At 49.9% G+C, this 20798-nt stretch overlaps 1 protein-coding gene across 1 annotated transcript; it reads left to right on the forward strand.

The window, feature by feature from the left end:
* Window positions 1–456: 456 nt before the first annotated feature.
* CATSPER4 (cation channel sperm associated 4) lies at window positions 457–12607 on the forward strand. The gene is made up of 11 exons (XM_004741111.3): window positions 457–568; window positions 692–766; window positions 1235–1378; window positions 4964–5065; window positions 7868–7965; window positions 8123–8243; window positions 8454–8587; window positions 9837–10011; window positions 10788–10999; window positions 11329–11494; window positions 12149–12607. The coding sequence occupies exons 1-11, from the start codon at window positions 500–502 to the stop codon at window positions 12200–12202; spliced, it is 1350 nt and encodes a 449-aa protein (XP_004741168.1). The 5' UTR covers window positions 457–499; the 3' UTR covers window positions 12203–12607.
* Window positions 12608–20798: the final 8191 nt, after the last annotated feature.

The following is a 20798-nucleotide window of genomic DNA, read 5'->3' on the forward strand; positions in this document are numbered from 1 at the left end:
CCTGCCTCATCCTCAGTGGGGGCACGAACAGCAACAGACGGGCCTTTAACTCTAGACGGAGAAGCACACCTTGCATAGAAGGACAGGGTGAGCAGCCCTGGGGACTGGGGTCATGGGCGGCATAGCTGGTGGGAAGCGGTACAGTTTGAGGTCAGCTGGGAGGAGGGCCTCGGGGCCTCTCTTCTCTCCTCCCAGTCTCACCTCTAGCTCCTGGACCTGAAGAAGGGACAAGCCCCGTGTCTCCAACCAGGCTGCACAAGAGCCCTGACCTTCTCCCATCAGCCTCTGACCTCTGACCGCCGCCCAGCCCCTTGGTGTCCCTGGCTCTGTCCGTGGGGTACCGAGGGCAGTCAGTGGGAGGAGCTTTTCTCGGTTTCAGAATTCCTTGGTGGAATGCAGACAGCTGGAGGTCACAGAGTCCTCTATGATATCACCACGAGGGGGAGCAAGACCACTTGGAAAGAAGTTTCTTTGACGGGTGGGAGGAGACTGAGCAGCTATGATAGGTAATCAAGACAACTGGTGGCAGCAGTGGACCGATACCAGTATTAAACCTTTGACTATCCTGGTAGGTGGCCCCTTCCTCGGTCCACCCCAGCTGGGCATGCCAGGGAGGGGCAGGGCGCCGGGGCATCGCCCTGGGTCCCAGGGGCTGCAGCTGCACTGATGGGCGCTCTGCTGACCGTTGCAGAGGGCCCCTGATGAGCCCTACGCCCGGCCAGAGGAGCAAGTCCTCATCAACCGCCAGGACATCATGAGAACCAAGGTAAGGAGGAGGCTGGGGCGGCGGCCTGCAGCTCCTCCCCTGCCTCCACAGTCAGCCTTGTGCCGCTGCATCCCAGGGACCACGGGCTGCCATCATAACTCTGCCCCTTCTAGTTTCTAAACATCCCCCTGAGGACCCTCCCGGTGGCCCCTGCAGTGACCCCCTCATGGCATTGTAGTACCCACCTGGCAGTGCTCCCCATGGGAGCCCCGTATAATGACAGTCACTTACCAGCTGAGCCCTCAAAGGTCTCCCTTGCAATGACTCCCACAAAGATTCCCCAGCAGTCACCCCCTTTCAATGGCCATTTAGGTAGTGATCGACACCCCCATTTCAAGACCCCTCTCAGGCAGCTTCTCCCCCTAGAGCGGCCCTCATCCAGGGGCCCCCATTCACTGAGAACAAATGTCCAGGCCGAGGCCTCCCATGTGACGCCTGCCTGAAGGAAGGTCCCCCGCCCTCTCCCAGGATGCCTGGGACATCCAGGAGTTCATCACTCGCATGTATATCCAGCAGCTGCTTCGACACCCTGCCTTCCAGCTGCTGCTGGCCTTCCTGCTGGTGGTCAACGCCATCACCATTGCTCTGCGCACCAACTCCTTCCTTGGCCAGGTGGGACTCCAGCCTGACCTCTGCCCCCACGGATCTAACAGGGGGCCTGGGCAAGCCACTTTCCTCTCTGGGCCTCAGGACCCTTACCTGTTCATGACGGTTGCATTGAATGTTCTTCACGGGCCTGCCAGCTCTGACCTTCTAGGAAATTAGAGATCAAGGAAGACTTCGTGGTGGAGGGGGCCCAGACTTGTAGAGAGGGTGGGAGAAAAATAGTGTGAGCAGAGGCAGACAAATGGGTGCCTGGCGGGGGAGGGTATTCCAATTTAATCAAAAGTCACTATGAGTAGTTCTAGGTATGATCACAGTAGACCGAATGCTGTCTCAGACACAAGCATGTCATTACGGATACCTGAGTGTCACGGAGTACGTGGAAGTTCAAAGTAGGCATCGAACCTGCCTAATCTTACAGTTAGGGAAGGCTTCTTGGGGAAAAGAATGCTTCAGATGGGAAGAAGGAGTAAGTAGGAGTCATCCAGGCAGAGAGAGGTGGGAAAGAGTGTTTACGGATAGAAGAAAGATCTTGTGAGCAAGTTCTGTATGTCCATCTTGAAATCCAGTATGCTTTTGGTCTTATCCTTGATGTGTGTGGGGTTTTTTTAAAGATTTTATTTATTTATTTGACAGACAGAGATCACAAGTAGGCAGAGAGGCAGGTGGGGTGGTGGGGGAAGCAGGCTTCCTGCTGAGCAGAGAGCCTAATGCGGGGCTCAATCCTAGGACCCTGAGATCATGACCTGAGTTGAAGGCAGAGGTTTAACCCTTGAGCCACCCAGGTGCCCCTATCCTTGATGTTTTAATTTCCTACAAGGAATATGCTACATATATGAACTGCGCCATTTGAAATCCATATTGTAAAAGCGTCCAGTGCCATGGCTGATGATTTCAGAGAAGTAGTCAGCAGCCAGCTGTTGGAGGGTCTTTAAGTTATCTTAAGGATGCTGGCCTCTACCCTACGTCATTGGAAAGCCAAGGAATGGTTTAAAGCATAGAAGTAACCATGATTTAAACACATGACCAGACATGTGTTTTAGAAAACTTACACTTTCTCCCACAGGGTGAAACACAGAATGGAGGGAGCTGGGAATGGGAAAAGATGGGCCAGGCAGACTGTGTTGTGTTCAGTGAAAGGTGGTGGGACTTGGACTTGGGCAAGGGCCATGGGTGAAAGAGGTCATGTGTCTAAAGCTCTGTAGGAGTCAAATCCATGGGCCTTCCTGACTGGTCTTTTTCTTTCTTCCTTCCTTCCTTCCTTCCTTTCCTTCTTTTTTTCTTCCTTTCTTTCTTTCTTTCTTCTTAAGATTTATTTTCTTGAGAGAGAGACAGAACAAGCAGGGAAAGGGAGCAGAGGGGGAGGGGAGAGACTCTCCACTGAGTGGGAAGCCTGATGTGGGGCTTGATCCCAGGACTTCAAGATCATGCCCTGAGCCTAAATCAAGTGTCAGAGGCTTAGCCGACTGAGCCCAGGTGCCCAGGCGTCCCCGATCACTATTCTTTCCAACAAACAGTAAGCGCTTAATGTATGTACACTGTTTAACATACCTTATCCTCTCACACATGTAGAGAAAGGGAGAGCAAGGACTCACATTTCTGGCTTGAGCAACTGTGTGGGGACGGTGCTGATTTTGGGATGTGGGGGACACAGAGGGTGTGGGGAAGATGCTGGGGTCAGATTGAGTTGAGTGGTGTGGTGGTTGGAGGTACCAGGGCAATATCCACACAGAGAGGTCTAGGGAGAGGTTGGAGGTCAACTCTGAACCAAGAGATCAGGGATAGAGATGGCAGCGTGACGGTTGACAGCATCTGGGTACATGGTGGCCAGAAGCTAAAGGAGATGAGGCCACCTGAGGAGAGAGTGTCCAGTGAGAAGGGAAGCACCACAGGACAGAGCTCTGAGGAGAGCCTTCGAGTGAAGACAGAGAATGGTGGCGGCCAAATGAAAGGAGAATAAGGAGGGGTGGGCAGAGGAGTGGGAACACCCGGGAGAATGGGCTGTCGGGGAGGGTGGGGTGCAGGGCCAGAGAAGGTGAGAGAGGAGGCCAGAGAAGGATCATGGAGCATCCCTCAGGTTCAGTTCTTGTGGCCTTGACAAGAACGGCCTCTGGTGTGGTGGAGGCAGAAACCCAAGATGGCCGCTTCTACCCCTCACAGATTGCGAGATGGGTCCAGACTGCAGACACCAGGCTTCTGAGATAGAATGAAGCCAAATGAAAAAGAAGGAAGTAAAAGTTGTGTGTGTGTGTGTGTGTGTGTGTGAGAGAGAGAGAGACAGAGAGAGAGAGAGAGACAGAGAGAGAGAGAGGCGGGGGAGGGCAGGAGGAAGAGAGAGTACTCTGCTGCAAAATACAAAGCACATCCATCTTCCCATGGGTCCTGGTCAAAAATGCTGATATGTGTCCATGATGGTAAAATCCTAGAGGCCTGTGAATGTCAGACTGGTTTTGACCTGGTTTAGACCCTGTAGGCCATCAGGAGCCATGGCAGGCTTGTGGGCAGAGGAAGCAAACTCTAGAATCTCATGACTTGGAGAAGGCAGGAGGCCTACTCAGGAAGGTCACGTAGTAAACAGTGAGGAGAGCTGTTGCCTCCCAGGGCCAGCGGGATGGAGCTGAGGGGACAGATGATGGGAAAGAAAGTTCTCCCTTGTTGTAAACAGACATCCCTGGCCTGTGATGCCCTTTGGGAATGTGGAACAGGCAGCGGGCTCATAACCTTAACCTCCCATCTGGGTTTAAGGAGCTCTGCTCAGCCTCTCATGAACCAGAGGACATGGGTGCTGGTAAGGTGGGGGAGTCAGGAGGCCTCTGTGTGTGGCAGTGAGCTTTGAGGCACTGAGTCTGGACCATGGAGGTAAAGGAAGGGAAGAGTCTTTACAGGAATTTTGGTAACTGCCAGGGTGGAATCACAGGTTCTCGGAGCCGTTAGTGGGGTCACAACTATAGTTGGGTCAGTATGGTATGAGAGATTGGTGAGGAAAGTGAGTTGGATTTCAAAAAGAATTCAAGGTCATCAAGTCATCCATCCATCCATCCATCCATCCATCCATCCATCCATCCATCAGTCCACCCAGGGAACTGGACCCAGGAGGAAGGGGGATACACAGGAGTTTGGCCAGGCTTTGTCTGGGGGATTTGGGAGCTGGAGAAGCAGGAGTGGCTGGGACAACCAGAGAAGGAAGGATGAGGCTTGTATCTGCCCTCTCGGGGGCAGGGCCTTTCTTCCCAGTCCTGGGGACTGTTCTACCTCTCCCAAACCCCTTTCTTGCGTGTCCCTACTCTAGAGGTTAGGAGGGAAAGTTTATAGCCAGACAACAGTCTTTCTTGCTAACTATCTGACCTTGGGCACCTCTCTGATTCCTCCTCTGTGACATGGGAATAAAACCTACTTTGTAGGAGGGGGTGATGCTAACATGAACGGCCCATGTACATGGAAAATGTGCTCTAAAGGGCGCCGCAAGGATATTGAGGCTGAGAAGCAGCAGGAATACAGGCCTTCCTTCCCCCGTGGATGCCCGTTCTCTCCGGCCTCCCCCAGGCTCTGCTCCACTGACCTCTCGGCTCCTCTTTTTCTCTGTCTTCCATATAGAAACACTATGAGTTGTTCTCTACCATAGATGACATTGTGCTGACCATCCTCATCTGTGAGGTTCTCCTCGGCTGGTTAAATGGCTTCTGGATTTTCTGGAAGGTAAGATCCTGGGCCCTCCTGCCCTTTCCCCAGCTCCTCCTTAGGGACTGTACCCCAACCCTGTGCTTCTGCCCCAACAAGCTGAGAATGCGTGTGCATGTGCGCGTGCATGCGTGCGTGGGTGTGTCTGTGTCTGTGATGTGTAGAAAGAGACTGACTATTTCTGAGATGTTTGTCTGAGATGCAGCAGAAAATAATTTGTCCTAGAAGTGCATCCTCCCTGGGTTCCAGTCCCTGGATTAGTCTTCCCCAGTTCTGTGATCTTGGGAAAACCTTGCTTTGCTTACCTGAGAAATGGGCTTGAGAGTCTCCACCTTAATTTACAAGGTTCAAGAACAGAGGTCAGCAGACTTTCTGCAAAGGGCCAGGTAAGTATTTTAAGCTCTGTGGGCCGTACAGGACCTGTGACAGACACTGACCTCTTCCCAGAGCACAACTGCCCTGTAAACAGTCCAGACATGCTGACCATGGCCGTGTTCCCAGGAAGCTTTATTCACAGACACTGAAATTTGAACTTCATATAATTTTCACATGTCACAAAGTACCATTCTTTTGATTTTGCCCCCTAACCATTTAAAAATATAAAAACCATTCTTAGCCTGAGGGTCTTACAAAAAATGGGCTACTGGCCAGATTTGACCCAGAGGCTGTAGCTTGCTGACCCCTGTTCGGGAGAGTGTCAGAGCTATTTGGGTGGGAACAGGTCTTAATGCTACATTAAATGAGACTCAAGCTTTGCTTCACTAGGACTTCTGCAGTCAAGTGGTTTCTGAAGTCAAGGGATTTATTTTGCCTTTGGGCATGTTTGAGAAGAGGCTTTAAAAAAACCTATCAGGGGGGCGCCTGAGTGGCTCAGTGGGTTAAAGCCTCTGTCTTTATCCCAGGGTCCTGGAATAGAACCCCACTGCCTGCCTCTCTGCCTACTTGTGATCTCTATCTGTCAAATAAATAAATAAAATATTTAAAAAAAAAAAAACACCCCAAAACCTATCAAGGAGCACCTGTTTGGCTTAGTCAGTAGCATCTGACTTCAGCTCAGGCAATGATCATCCCAGAGTCCTGGGATCAAGTCCCGAGTCAGGCTCCCTGCTCAGGGGGAGCCTGCTTCTCCCTCTCCCTCTGCTGCTCCCCACCACTCACATGCTCTCTTACTATCTGTCCCTCTCTCAAGTAAATAAATAAAATCTTAAAAAGAAAAAAAAACAACAACAATCGGGGGCCTCAGTTGGTGGAGTGTGCAACTCTTAATCTCAGGGTTGTGAGTTCAAGCCCAACGTTGGGTATAGAGATTACTTAAAAATAAAATCTTTAGGGGTGACTGGGAGGCTCAGTTGGTTGAGCATCTTGATTTGATTGAACCCAAATCCTCTTGGTTTCGGGTCAGGTCATGATCTCATGGTGCTGAGATGGAGTCCTATATCGGCTCCCTGCTCAGTGGGGAGTCTGGAGACTCTCCCTCCGCTCCTTTCTCCATGTGTGTGCCCACACACTTGCTTTCTCTCTCTTAGATAAATAAATCTTTTTATTTATTTTTTAAAAAGATTTTAGTTATTTATTTGAAAGACAGAGATCACAAGTAGGCAGAGAGGCAGGCAGAGAGAGGAAGGGAAGCAGGCTCCCTGCTGAGCAGAGAGCCCAATGTGGGGCTTGATCCCAGGACCCTGAGATCGTGACCTGAGCTGAAGGCAGAGGCTTTAACCCACTGAGCCACCCCGGCACCCCAATAAATCCTTTTAAAAAGTAAAAATGAGGGACGCCTGGGTGGCTCAGTGCATTAAGCCACTGCCTTCGGCTCAGGTCATGATCCCAGGGTCCTGGGATTGAGTCCTGAATCAGGCTCCTTACTCAGCAAGAGAGCCTGCTTCTCTCGCTGCCTCTGCCTGCCTCTCTGCCTGCTTGTGTGTACTCTATCTCTCTCTCTCTGGCAAATAAATAAAATCTTTTAAAAAAAACATCAAGTACTGGGTGCCTGGATGGCTCAGTGGGTTAAGCCGCTGCCTTCTGCTCAGGTCATGATCTCAGGGTCCTGGGATCAAGCCCCGCATCGGGCTCTCTGCTCAGCAGGGAGCCTGCTTCCCTCTCTCTCTCTCTGCCTGCCTCTCTGTCTACTTGTGATCTCTCTGTGTCAAATACATCAATAAAATCTTTTAAAAAATCAAGTACTTATACCTTTTATAAAAATAAACATTCATTTATTTTTTTATTTTTTAAAATATTTTATTTATTTGACAGACAGAGATCACAAGTAGGCAGAGAGGCAGGCAGAGAGAGAAGGGGAAGCAGGCTCCCCACTGAGCAGAGAGCCCGATGAGGGGCTCAATCCCAGGACCCCAGGATCATGACCCGAGCAGAAGGCAGAGGCTTTAACCCACTGAGCCACCCAGGCGCCCCATCATCTTATTATTAATTGTAGCATGTGTCACACAAAGCCTGGAGCGCCCAAACCCTCTTCTGTCCCCTAACTGTAGGTCAGGGCCATTTTCAGCACTGCACTGGCCAAGGCCAGTGCTCAGCTTGGGAATCAGCTGTGTGTATGAGAGTCTCCACCGTGTGTCTCTGAGAATACACTTGGCTGTTGACATACACAGGAGACAACAAGTGCCTGTGTGTTTTGTGGCACATTTGCGGGGCAGCAGGAGAAATAACAGCAGTGGATAGCAGATGACTGGCCCTGCCCTGAGAAGAACATTGAGCTCCCCCATCCTTGGGGTGGTGGGAGGGCAGACCCAGGATGTCCCCACGGGCTGGGTCTGATAGACACCATTGGGGCTGGCCCACCTCCCCATCCCCCACCACCCCCAGGACGGCTGGAACATCCTCAACTTCCTTATCATCTTTACCTTGCTCCTGGGGTTGTTCATTAGCGAACTCAATATCAACACTATCACCTATACCCTCAGGTGAGCTGGGAACTCTGGGGAAAAGAAGGGCACCTGTCTGGATCCCGGGAGAGAAATGGGGTGGGGATCGTCTCTGCCCCTCTGGGCAGGTTGAGGGTAAGTGGGGCGGAGGGGCACGGGAGGGGCCGAGGGGCACCCCTGAGAGGCTGTGCCATAGGGCACTTCGTCTGGTACATGTGTGCATGGCGGTGGAGCCTCTGGCCCGGATCATCCGTGTCATCCTGCAGTCGGTGCCTGACATGGCCAACATCATGACCCTCATCCTTTTCTTCATGCTGGTCAGTGCCCTCCCCCACCCCCAGCTGCTCCCTTTCCCTGACCAGAGCCCCCAGGTCACTGGGGACTGGGGGGAGGGGGTGGATAGAGAAGAGGAGAGGCCTCTGAGCCTGAACCCCTGGATTCCCTTGGCAGCTTTGCATGGCAGCTGCTTGCCCTGTCTCCAAGGTGGTTGGGTAAAGTTCAGGCATCTTCTTTGGTCTCTCCGGCAGGTGTTTTCCGTGTTTGGGGTCACTCTCTTTGGTGCATTTCTGCCCAGGCATTTCCAAAACATGCAGGTTGCTCTGTATACCCTCTTCATCTGCATCACCCAAGATGGCTGGGTGGATATCTACAATAACTTTAAGTGAGTGTCTGTAGGGTATCTCTTCCCCCCTCCCCCGACCCCCAGTGGGACAAGGCAGTAGGAGTAGAGATCCAGGGCTTAGGAGGAGGATGGCCCAGCAGGAGGGGGCTGCCTGGGCCTTCAAATCAGGGAAAAGGAGACCCCCTAGGACTGGTCTTGGTTTTCTCGAGGCCTTGTCCCCCTTTCGAAGTCCTACTGCAGACCCATTCATGAAGATGGCCCCTGTCATGCTAAACAGCTGGGTAGCGAGACCTTGAGCAAGAGAGCAGATCTGTGGTTTCAGGACAGCCTCCCAGTCCCCATTCGAGTCCATCAAACTGCCTGGACTCCTGGGAGTCTCATTTCATTCATTCATAGAGCCGCTGCCCAAGGTCATTTTTGGCCACAGATGGCCACCAGGTTCTGTTCTTTATGTCTTTTCCTTTTACATCTCAACCCTACTTGTTTCCCGTCCCCTCTAGAGAGTAGATCTCTCTGACTGATACCTTTTTTCTCTTGAGGGAATAGAACAGTTGGCAAAGGGCTTCTGCGGGCATTGCCCAGTATGATGTAGGCAGTGGAAAAATCACAGGGTGAGCAGTAAAGGTAGACTGAAGGCTGGGCTTTTGAGTCCTTGCTCCATCACACTAGCCATGCAACCTTGGACAAGTTACTTCATCTCTCTTCTAAGCCTCAACTTCTTTCCCTGGCAGTTGGGAATTGTAATAATTAACTATATCTGAACTGCTATGATCAATAGAGAAAAGCTGTATAAATCTCTTAGCATAGAGCCTGGCACAGAGTGTATATATACATATGTGTGTGGTGGCGGGATGTATGGAAAGAGAGAGAAAGGGAGAAAGACCTTCTTACTTAGGAGATTCATAATAAGGTATTAAGAATGGATGGGCTTTTTCCCTGCATATCTCACTTCTTCCTTCTGATCCTTCTATAATGAGCTTGAATTACTTTTGATAATAAGAAAAACATGAATAAAGAGTATAGCCAATAGATTAAACTTGATAATGCCGATGTACAAATCCCCACCTTGGAGGGCTGGCTTGAGGCCTATGCTCTGTCCCTGGCAGGAGAGCAGGTGCTCAGCAAAGAGTGGATCCTTTGACAATCAGAGCAGGCACTAGATCTGCCCAATAGCAGTGAGGTAGCAGAAGTCCCGGGAGGTCTTGAGATATTGTCCACATTTCATAGATGGGGAAATGGAGACTCAAAGGACCAGGGCGGTGATGGGGCCCCTGCCTGTCATCTCCAGGATAGGGACAAGAGACTATGCAATGGAGATTGGGGGCGCCATCTACTTTGCCACCTTCATCACCATTGGTGCCTTCATTGGCATCAACCTGTTTGTTGTCGTGGTCACCACCAATCTGGAGCAAATGATGAAGGCAGGAGAGCAGGGGCAACTGCATCAGATAAACTTCAGTGAGGTAAGTGGGCTGGGGAGGGCAGAAGGGAGGAGAGGGTGAATGTATAGGTGCTGACTGGAGCACACGTATGTGTGTGTGTGTGTGTGTGTGTCCATGTGTGCATACACGCTTAAGGGCCTAGAGAAAGTCAAGCCTGAGACGTGGGGACAGCATCCCCCACCTTGTGTGCCATCTGAGGGGTGTGGGTTCCCTAGATGTCTGGTTTCCATGGCAACTCAAAACGGAGTGGCTGGTGGCTGGGTAACCTTAGGGCAGGTAACCAATCTAAACCTTGACGTCTTCTTCCGTAAAATGGGAATAATAATAATATTGCTCTCATAGGACTATTATGAGAATTATGTGGATAAATGAACAGTAGTGGGCACACAGGTAGAACTCCTTAAATGTTAGTTACAGTGTTATTCATTCATGGGTAGGACTTCCAAAATGTTGGTGGAGTGGAAGGGGAGTACGTTCCAAATGTTGAGGGGTGGGAACTATGACTTGAGAGTAGGTAGAGCTTTAGAGGTTGGTTAGGTAGGATTTATCAGGAGTGAAACTGGGTGCTAAGTTTTGAAAAGGGATGAGAATTTTCCAAGAGGTGGAGGAGGGGGTAATGCATTTGAAGCTGAGCTCCCGCAGCAGGGTGGGAGGGCTAAGATTGGTTGGAGCTGAAATGAAGGGCATTAGAACCCTGGTGTCCTAAGAGACTCATCCTCCCCCAAACCAAGCGGGAAGGGGCTGGGGGAGGGGTGCCGGCTGAGCTGTCTGTCTCCTCTCCATTTCCCTCTTCCCAGGGAGGCAAGCAGGAGCTGGATGAAAGTAACGAGCTGCCGGTGGTGCACTGTGTGGTTGCCCGTCTGGAGATGTCTGGCGTCCCTCAGGAGCCACTGTCGGGGGGCCACCTGTCTAACCTCTCAGAAAACACCTATGACAACTTTTGCTTGGTGCTCGAGGCAATACAGGAGAACCTGACGCAGTACAAGGAGATCCGAGATGAGCTCAACACGTAGGGCGGGTACTGGGGGTACCCCCAGTCCTGTGAGTCCGGGCTGAGCGGAGCCTCAGATTTTTCTGGCTTCACGCCCTCACCATTTTATAAGGCGGACCCTCCGGCTCAGAGAGGTTTCAATGACTCGCTGGGGTCGGTGGGTGGAGGAGCCGGAATCCAGACCTTCCTGCTCCTTCCATCTCACACGAGCGCGCAGCTTGGCTTGGATCTCCATAGGAGCGAAGGGGCAGGGCGGAGCGGAGTGGAGGCCAGGGAAGAGCTGGGAGGGCAGCCTCGCTTCTTCCACTCGCTCAGCCCTCGGAAAGTACTCACCCTTCCGCCCGCAGGATAGTGGAGGAGGTCCGCTCCATCCGCTTCAACCAGGAGCAGGAGGAGGAGCTGTTGAACAAGCACTTGTCACTGAACCTGTCGGTGGTGAGCGGCTCCTCCCTGGACATCCGCGATATGACCTACCAGCAAGACTTGATCACGGCACTCATCAACAGGGAGAAGGTGCGTGCAGCTTCCCTCTCCTACCCAGCAAGTGCTAGCCCGCCTCGCACCCCCAGGCCAGCGTAGCCTCTGCCCCATGAGCCAAGCTTTCTGTCCGCTCGAGATCGGATCCCCTGCTTGGACCCTCGCATGCCCGCGGCAGCCTGGGCGGGTCCCTTCAGTTCCACCCCTTCCCCCTCTGAGAGGCTCTGCCTCTACCCCTCATCAGGCTCCTCCCACTGAGTCACTTAAGTCCCTGTCTCCCTCAAACCTACTACTCCTTCTTAGGGTGGTAAGAACCAACTCCGTTTCTGCATGGTGGCAGATACCTAGGCTCACTGTGGGCAGAGGACCCCTGGGTTCACACTAGAGCGCCCCAGAACAGCCTCCTCCAGAGGGAGGAAGCTTCTAAGGAGAAAAAGGCACACACCCATTTTCCATTTTCCTTAGTTTCTTTCTCTGCTTCCCATACCACCTGAGGGGGCTAGAATGACCCAGAGCCTTGTGAATGTCCACAGCTGCCAAGCTTGGAGAGGACACTAGGCGGCTAGAGTCAGACATAGGAAGGACTTCCCTGGGAAGCCCGGTGGGGTAGCTGGTAAAGCTAGCAGAGGGGAGTGAGGGGGTGTATGCCATGTGAAGCTGGGGGACTGACACAAGCCCCTTGGTTTGCAGGTTCAGGAATCCAACACAAACGTACTCCTTAACAAAAACAAGAGTAGCCGCTGAGAGGCAGAATGGGAGCCAAGGCCTGAACACACACACCCTGCGGCATTTTCCTGCATCTCTATGTGACTTGGCACAGTCTGTCCTGAGCCCACCTTCTGCCTTACACCTAGGCAAATGCCTGGGGCTGTGAAGGGGGTGGCTTCTCCAGGGCTTGTGTCTGTGAGCCCCAGGTCCGGAGGAATTCAGATGGAGAAGGATGCTGGATGAGAGAAGGAGCCCCACAGCAAAGAAAGAGCGCGGAAAGGGAGTGATGGCCAAGGCAGCCAAGATTAGTCCTAAGGATGGACATCCCTGGTCCCCTGCTTTAGGCCAGAGCTAGCTGGGGCCCAAGTTGACCTAAGCACTTAGAGGAGAAAGGTGAAGCCAGTGGGGCCAGGAATCTATGTATTGACAATAAAGTTTTGTGTTGGGATCAAAATGTCTGACTGATAGATCTCCAAACTTGGGCCAGTCTTGCCCCTTAAAAGACTTCTGATGGGAGAGTTACTGACTGCCCTCTAGAGCTTTCCAGTCTAATGGGAGACAGAATGTACCCTGAAAATTTCTGACTTAATGTAATCTCCCCTTAGTGTTCTAAATTTTTATTTTTGGCAGGGGAGGGGGTGGGAATCTGGTTCTCATGGTTGGGAGCCCTAGTCTGATGAAGGAGTCAGCCCCAAGATAGAGAAGACTGGTCTTCATTCTGGGGGGCGGGGCTAGTTTGATGAGGTCACACCAACCAGTCATGCAGGTACAGCTTTACAGAGGAGAGGAGCCCTGGAGCTTGCTGGAAGGTCGCAGAAAGAGTTTGTGGGTCAGATGAATGAGATCTGGTGGGATACTTGGGACCGGAGAGGTCTCCTTGGGACCTTCACACTAAAGACTATCGAGAGCCACAGCAAGCTCCTGAGCTAGGAATGCAGGAATCTAAGAAAGCTGTGGCAGTCATAGGCTGCCCCATAGAAGACCTGCCCTGGAGGGCTGGATTCTTATCCTTGGGTAAGTCATCGGACCTCATTTTCCCCAGGTGTGCAGTGGAGAGATGGTGAGATTGATCTGCAGCTCTAAAATCAAGCGGCCAGCTCTTAGCCCAAGAGTTGGGAGACCAGTAAGATCATCCATGTCATTGAGACTCAGATTCCCTGGTGTTGTGCTGGGGGGAAGGCTGGAAGGCCCAGAGTTCTGCCCAGCTGGTCAGCAAAGGCTGACAGAGGCCTTGGGAATATTTACCAGTTGGAAAGGGAGTCCCCAAAGGCCCACTCATTGCAGCTGGTGGGAAACTTCACCTTCCATCCACCTCTTGTCTGCATTGGTTCCAGCCCTGTAAAGTCCCCTGGGGCCAGCTAGGAAGGAGTCTGGACAATTGGGGACAGGGGTGGTAATATACTCAAGCAGAAGAGAGATGGCACCAGTGCCAGCAGCACCTCGCTGTCTTGGATCACCTGCTGTCTGTTCCCCTGTTTGAGCTCAGTGCTCTCCAGGACCATCAACAGCAGGGCCATGGGTATCCAGTGATTTTTGCGACTACTGCCATCTCTTTGGAAGGAGACCTTAATCTTCCTGGTGAGCACCCACATTATACCTTTTCCATCTATCCTGCTCTGGGGGCTCTCACAGACCCAAATAGAGGGGAAGAAGCTGTCAAAAGAAGAGACAGAAGGTAATGTCCCCAAGAAGATCATATAATGTGAGTATAGCCATCCCCCGCCCAATCCTAAGTTGTCTGAATGGCTTGGGACACCAGTGAATTTGGAGGCAGGAGCATGACAGGATAACCTCCAAGGGACTTCTGGCTTTGCTCATCCATCCTCTCCCAGGATGCTATCTTTGTCCACTCCCTCCATCTTGTCTTTCAGCCCAGCTGTCTCTCCCTTGCTCTCTGTCTTTCCCATCTGTTGCCAGGCCAATAGCTTGGGTAGTTCCCTCTTAAGATGGCCCAGACTGGAGGCCTTGGACCCCTACTGCCCTCCCCTGCCCTACTCCAGTGAAGAACAACGACCATCTCCAAAGCCTCTCTGAGCCCAGATAGGAGTGCATCCCTGGGTCCTGAGCTTCTAGGACAGTATGGGGGAAGATCTTGGGAGGTGGCAGGAAATTAGATGTCTTATTGCTCCCATGAATCTATAACTTTTGCCAGAGAGAAGTATCTTTGGCGAGCACCCAGGAAGCAGATACCGATCTTGGTGAAAGGAACAGAGGGGATAATCATTACTACTAGCAGGCTCTACTTATTGAGCACCTACTATGGGCTAAGCACCATGCTAAGTGCTTTATAGGTATCTTCTCATTTAACCCTCATGACCATCAGCGAAGTGGGTACTATTAATATCCCTGTTGTATAGCTGAAGAAACTGAGGCTCATGAACGTGATTCTATCCCAGGTCAGACTTCAGAGGCCAGCCTACACCCCACTCCTTCTCAAAAATACTGCTGTGGATGGGGAAACCTCATTATCATAAAGTTGTCCACTCTTACCACATCTATAATTATAGCACACTTCCAACCAAAATCCCAACAGGGGTTTTGTAGAACTTGATAAACAGATTCTAAACTATATGGTAGAACTAAAAGCCAACAATAGCTGAGATAATTTTGAAGAGCAAGATGGGAAACTCACTCTACCAGATACTGAGATTTACATTAAAGTAAGATAATATGATGTCAGTGCAGTGATAGACAAGTGAACCAAAGGAACAAAAGAGCATGGAAATTGGTCTGGATATATAATGACATATAGCATGACAAATCAGTGAGGGAAGGATGGACTTTACCATAGCATGGCAGGGACAACTGGTTAAATACATGAGGGGGAAAAAACCCATAAAATCAGATCCAATGGAAACGTCTCTCCCTGCAAATTAAAATTTGTGGCATGGCCTCTATTCATTACAATCAGGATTTTTGTTGCAAATAGACTCACAGATCACTGGAACTTAAAGGACTTCTACAATATTGAGCCCAAGCCCCTCACTGTTTTGAGGGGGACATGGAAGCATGAAGAGGGTTGGGTCTTCCTCAAGATTACACAGCAAGTCAGTAATAGAGCCAGCTCTAGAACCTAGGTCTTCTTACTCTTTCCACACATTCTGGTCAGCTCTTCTGCCCTGTTGTGACCCCTTAGCTCTGCACAAGGCTAGAATAAAGTGAGGTGTGGAGGGGGCAGGTGCCAGATGGGGGCAGGATTGAAGACAAGGGTTAGTGCCTCTTCAAAGCTAGGTTGTGGGAAGGATGATGAGCCTAACACCTGGGTTGGGCCACTTCCAGTTTTTGGAATTAGTCCTTTGATGACTGTGCCAAGGATGCAATGAGAGAACATTGGGTTAAGGACCTATTTCTGCCCATCGCCCAGGGGAAAGAGGAAGGTTTCCAAGAGACCCAGCTCTTAGCTGATTTGGGACTTTCTCTCTAGAGTGGTTGACTCAACCAGGAGTATGAAGCTACATTTTTGCAGGGTGGTAGAGTGTGACAGGGAAGACATTGGGCTCTAGAATCTAACAGACCTCATTTCAAATGCAGTGTCACCACTTCCTGGCTGTGTGACCTTGCACAGTTCTCTTTGCCTGTCTGAACCTCAGTTTCTTCATCATTTCATTATTATAGAAATAATAATCTTTACTTCATGTTGCTTGTGAGGATTAAATGCAACAATACTTGTGCAATGGAACAGCACCTTACTTGGTCAAGGTGAAAACTGAATGATGTCAAAACTATCCTGGACAGCTACTGCATTAAATGAAGCACTTGGATTGCAAGTAGGGATCACATTATACCAAAAAATGTATATCTTTAAATATTAGAACCATATTCAATGTAGTAGGAAATTCACATCAAGAAAGTCATCTGGAGGGGCGCCTGGGTGGCTCAGTGGGCTAAAGCCTCTGCCTTCGGCTCAGGTCATGATCCCAGGGTCCTGGGATTAAGCCCCACGTCGGGCTCTCTGCTCTGCAGGGAGCCTGCTTCCTCCCCTCTCTCTCTGCCTGCCTCTCTGCCTACTCGTGATTTCTCTCTCTCTGTCAAATAAGATCTTTAAAAAAAAAAAAAGAAAAGAAAAAGAAAGTCATCTGGATACTGAAGACCAAATGCAATTGCAGATTTCCATCTTTTGCTGACTCTGTCTCTAGAGTAGTCATTGAACAGGAGACATAGTTGCCAGCACTAGTGAAATTCATCTGTAAGAGGAATGAAGATCATGCATCAGTTCAGATCTATTCACACAGGGCTGGCACATAAATGAAAGTGAGTCAGCAATAGTGTAGTTGGTGTTGATAAGATTTTTATTGACTCTTCAAATAAAGATAATTCATCAACAGAACATTTGAAAAGAACTCTGGATTGGTGGAGGGAACAGGTGTATTGGTTTCTTTTTGTTTGTTTGTTTGTTTACAGGCACTATTACAACTCAGGGGGTTGAATCAAATACAGCAGACTCCACAAAAATCTCTGTGCCTAAGGGACCTACAGCATGCTCACTGAAACCTTGGCTGTATCCAACAATGGAAGAGACAACAGCTCTGCAGTTCCCCTTAACCTCTCACCAACAACCAGGAGGACAGTAATGTCAGAGTCCAGAAGAGTACACCACTAGCTACTCCTCCCATTTTACCACAAGCCAACAGCTCTGCTGGGTCCACTGAGCAGACTACCCCAATACTTGAGACTCCAAATCAGAGATCCAGAAGCACAGCCTCATCTAGAACAGCTACTTCAGCTAAGCACTAAAACAAAATCAGAGAGCTCCAATCAGAGCCCCATTAGCATCAAGCTCCATAATCAATGGATTGGAATCATCAGTGTCCACTGACTCTCAGATATCAGCCACGATCACAGTTCTAACAGCATTAAGCATACCAGGCGATGGCGTCCTATCAATGGGGTCCATGACAGCCACTGTGTCTGAGGAGTAAGCTACAATGATTTCCTCAACCACACTGAACAAGATCACCAATGTGAAAGAATCTCTACCCACGACAACCAGTGCGGTCATCCACACCACTTCACTAGCCTTGACCATCCTAGGGATAACTGTTCCTGGAATAAGCATGTCCGGGGCTCAGCAAGGGGAAAGTACAGCTGCACACCCAGCCCCAACAATAGCCCTCATGATAAGCATACTGTCTAAAACACATCACAGCGCTGCCACACAGACACCTTCCTGGCCAGTGGAATCAGCCCGAGTGTTGGTGCTGCAGCAGCCTAGTCACCTGAGACAGTAGCTGCTCACTCAATAGCCCTCATCACCCAGCTCCTCAGGGACAGCAAAGTCCTCTGACTTGAACGGGTCCAGTCAGGTGTCCCTAAATGCACTGAGAGCAGTAGTCCCGGAGCAGGAGCCCATGCTTTGGATGAGTACCCAGCTGGTGGGGGTGTTTATACGTGCAAGGACAACTACTGTGCCCACTCAGGTGAGTCGGAGCAGCTCCTGTCTTTACAGCAAAGAAGAGGCGGGGGCCAGAGTGGACACTGTAACTCTGGGAAGGCCCAGACAAAATGTGCGTCCAGCGACTATGGGAGGACCAGTGAGGTTTGGCCAGACACTGGCATCTGAAGAGTCCGTTGGGTAGAGGTGATTTTCTAGGAAGAGGACAAGCAGCCGAGCATATGTTGTGACAGTAGGTTTAGCCTGCTGGGAGAGAATACCACAGACTGGGCAGCTTTTAAAGAACAGAATTTTATTTCTCATAGTTCTGGAGGCTAGAAGTCTAAGGTCAAGGCACCAGCAGATTAGGTATCTGGTAAGAGCCCACCTCCTGGTTCGCAGTCTTCTCTCTGTGTCCTCACGTAGTACAACGGGGCAAGAGGGCTCTCTGGGGTCTCCTTTATAAGGGCAATAATCCCATCCGTGTGGGCCTGTCTTCATGAACTAATCACCCCCAAAGTTCTTACCTCCTAATACCATCATTATTCAGTGTTAGGATTTAACCTAACATAAAAATTCACTCTGTAGCAGAGCTAGAATGGACAATTCATCAGCCCCCAACCCTAGGGACCCCAGCTGACCAGAGAATGGGATTTCAATGTTGGATTTCAACAGATGTTTCACACACTCAGAAGGGTTCTGTTGTTAAATATATTGGGAAAATACCAGATTAAACAAAATAGTTTCTTGACTGCAGGACTTTTCAGAGCCTTTAAAATTCCAAGACTCCCTTAAAAATAATATTTTTAAAGCAGATCATAGCATGCATTTCCCCAGAGTATCTGTTCCTAGACTCCTCATTCTGAGGAACACTTATGCAGCCCCTTGGAATATACCCAGCTGCAGAGGAGAGGAATTCAAATGAAAGTAGAGCAGCGTGGAGCAGGCAGAAGTGACTGGGGTGACCAGCCCAACCCGGGGTGGGGTGGGGGTTAGTAAAGCCCTGAGTATGTGCTGGTGCATTAGAAGGTTGTCCATTTGTCAACAAACCGTATTGGTGAGATACTTGCAAAATGCTGTAAAATCCTTCCCTAGAAATTAGGAAGTATATCATTGTGTTTTCATGCACTGAGAATGAGACAGCTTTTGTTTTGGTGTTAATTTTTTTCCGGGTTGGTAGGAACATGGACTCTGCAACATAGACTGTCTGGGTTTGAACTACGCCTCATTTTCTTCTGCTGGGAGTAATAAGAGCATGTTTACTGCATAGCATTTGTGTTTATGAGGGTTAGCTTTATTGATATGATTATTTGGCATTCTGTATCACAAGATACTGCTGACTGCAACAGCAGAAAGTTATATGACTGAGTTGACCCCCACCCTGCCCCCGCCGAGCACATATTGGTACAAAGCACCTGCTCTTAAATTATAACCCAATCCTCCAACCAAACCTGCCTGCCAAAACAGAAAACAGTGAGCTTTTAAAAAGGAAAAGGAGAAAAGTCTTTAAATTCAAAATAATAAGCCCAGATGCATTTAACACTAGTATCTCCATTATGTTTTGCTTTTTAATGACTTTTAAACAGTTCATCCCAAATTCAGTAGGAAGTGTGGAAAGAGGGGGCGCCTGGGTGTTTTAGTTGGTTAAGCATCTGCCTTCGGCTCAAGTCATGATCCCAGGGTCCTGGGATCGAGTCCCACATCCCATTCCTCAATGGGGAGTCTGCTTCTCCCTCTCCTTCTGTCTATTGCTCCCTCTGCTTGTGCTCTCTCTGTGTTAAATAAATAAATAAAATCTAAAAAAAAAAAAAACTTGGAAAGAGCAGGCACAGAAAGAAGGGAAGGGTTAAGTATGAGCTTCTCTTTCATCACCCCAAAAGCATCACTGTTTGACATGTATCAGGACACTGTGTATTGCAAGTGGCAGAAAACCCAACTCTGACTGGCTTGAGTCAAATAGATAGATAGATAGAAAGATAGATAGATAGATAGATACCGTGAAAAAAAATAAAACAGAATTTGTTGATCCATGAAACTAAAATGTCCTAAAGAGGACTTGAAGATGCAGATGCCCCAGCCTCCTGATTCCCAGAGTGAGAGTGACTCCCTCCCCACCTCCTCCCTCCTTCCCCTCTACTCCTCTCCCTTCCCTCCCTCAGGGTTGTCTCTTCATTTGTTTCAAGATCTTATTTTTAAATAATCTCTACAACAAACGTGGGGTTTGAACTCACAACCCTGAGATCAAGAGCCCCATATTCCACGACTACAGCAGCCCGGCACCCTAGTGCCAGGCTTCAGATTCGACTTTTAGGAGACAAAAAGAGCCCTTGACTTCAAACAGTTTGGGTTCTTCAAACACCCCAAAGCCCAGACTGCCTGTTGGAATGAGAGAGAAATCAAAGAACAAATCAAATTAGTATCTCTAAAAAAACAACCTTGCCAGACAAGTAACAGAAACCCAACTGGGCTGCTCAGTGAAGATAGGAGAACTTATTATAGGGTGTTTCCTGGGGGCTCCTGAGTGGCTCAGTAGGTTAAGCATCTGCCTTCAGCTCAGGTCAAGACCCCAGAGTCCTGGGATTGAGTCCTGCATCAAGCTCCACGTCAAGGCCTACTCAGGCTCACTGCTCAGTGGGGAGTCTGCTTGTCCTTCTCCCTCTGTTGCTCTCCCTGCTTGTGCTCTCTCTCTCAAATAAATAAATACAATCTTTAAAAAAAAAAAAAAGTGTCTCCTGGAGGCCAAGGATAGGCTCCAAGCAGGTTCTCCAGAGACTAGGACTTGGAACTGTCCAATTGGCAGGAATCAGGGAATTCCCCTTCTCTCTCCTCCCATTCTTTACCTGAACCTGCTCTGTTCCTCCCTCTACACACTGGCTCCCCCACCTCTTAGCACACATGACAGAGAATGGCTGTCTCAGAATCTCGAGTTTTATACCACCTTCTTTTGTTTTGTTTTGTTTTGTTTCAAAATTTTTACTTATTTGACAGAGAGAGAGATCACAAGTAGGCAAAGAGGCAGGCAGAGAGAGAGGGGGAAGCAGGCCCCTGGCTGGGCAGAGAGCCCAATGCGGGGCTCGATCCTAGGACCCTGAGACCATGACCCAAGCTGAAGGCAGAGGCTTAATCCACTGAGCCACCCGGGTGCCCCATACCACCTTCTTAATTTAGGTTTAGTTCCTAAGAGATTGTGAGTGGATCAGGGTCCCTCAGGGCCATCATGGTGTAAGGGTTTCACCTCCAATACCCCCACAACATCTCTAC

Source organism: Mustela putorius, unplaced genomic scaffold (assembly GCF_011764305.1).
Source record: "Mustela putorius furo isolate JIRA1106 unplaced genomic scaffold, ASM1176430v1.1 tig00003853_pilon_pilon_pilon, whole genome shotgun sequence".
NCBI classification, from domain to species: domain Eukaryota; kingdom Metazoa; phylum Chordata; class Mammalia; order Carnivora; family Mustelidae; genus Mustela; species Mustela putorius.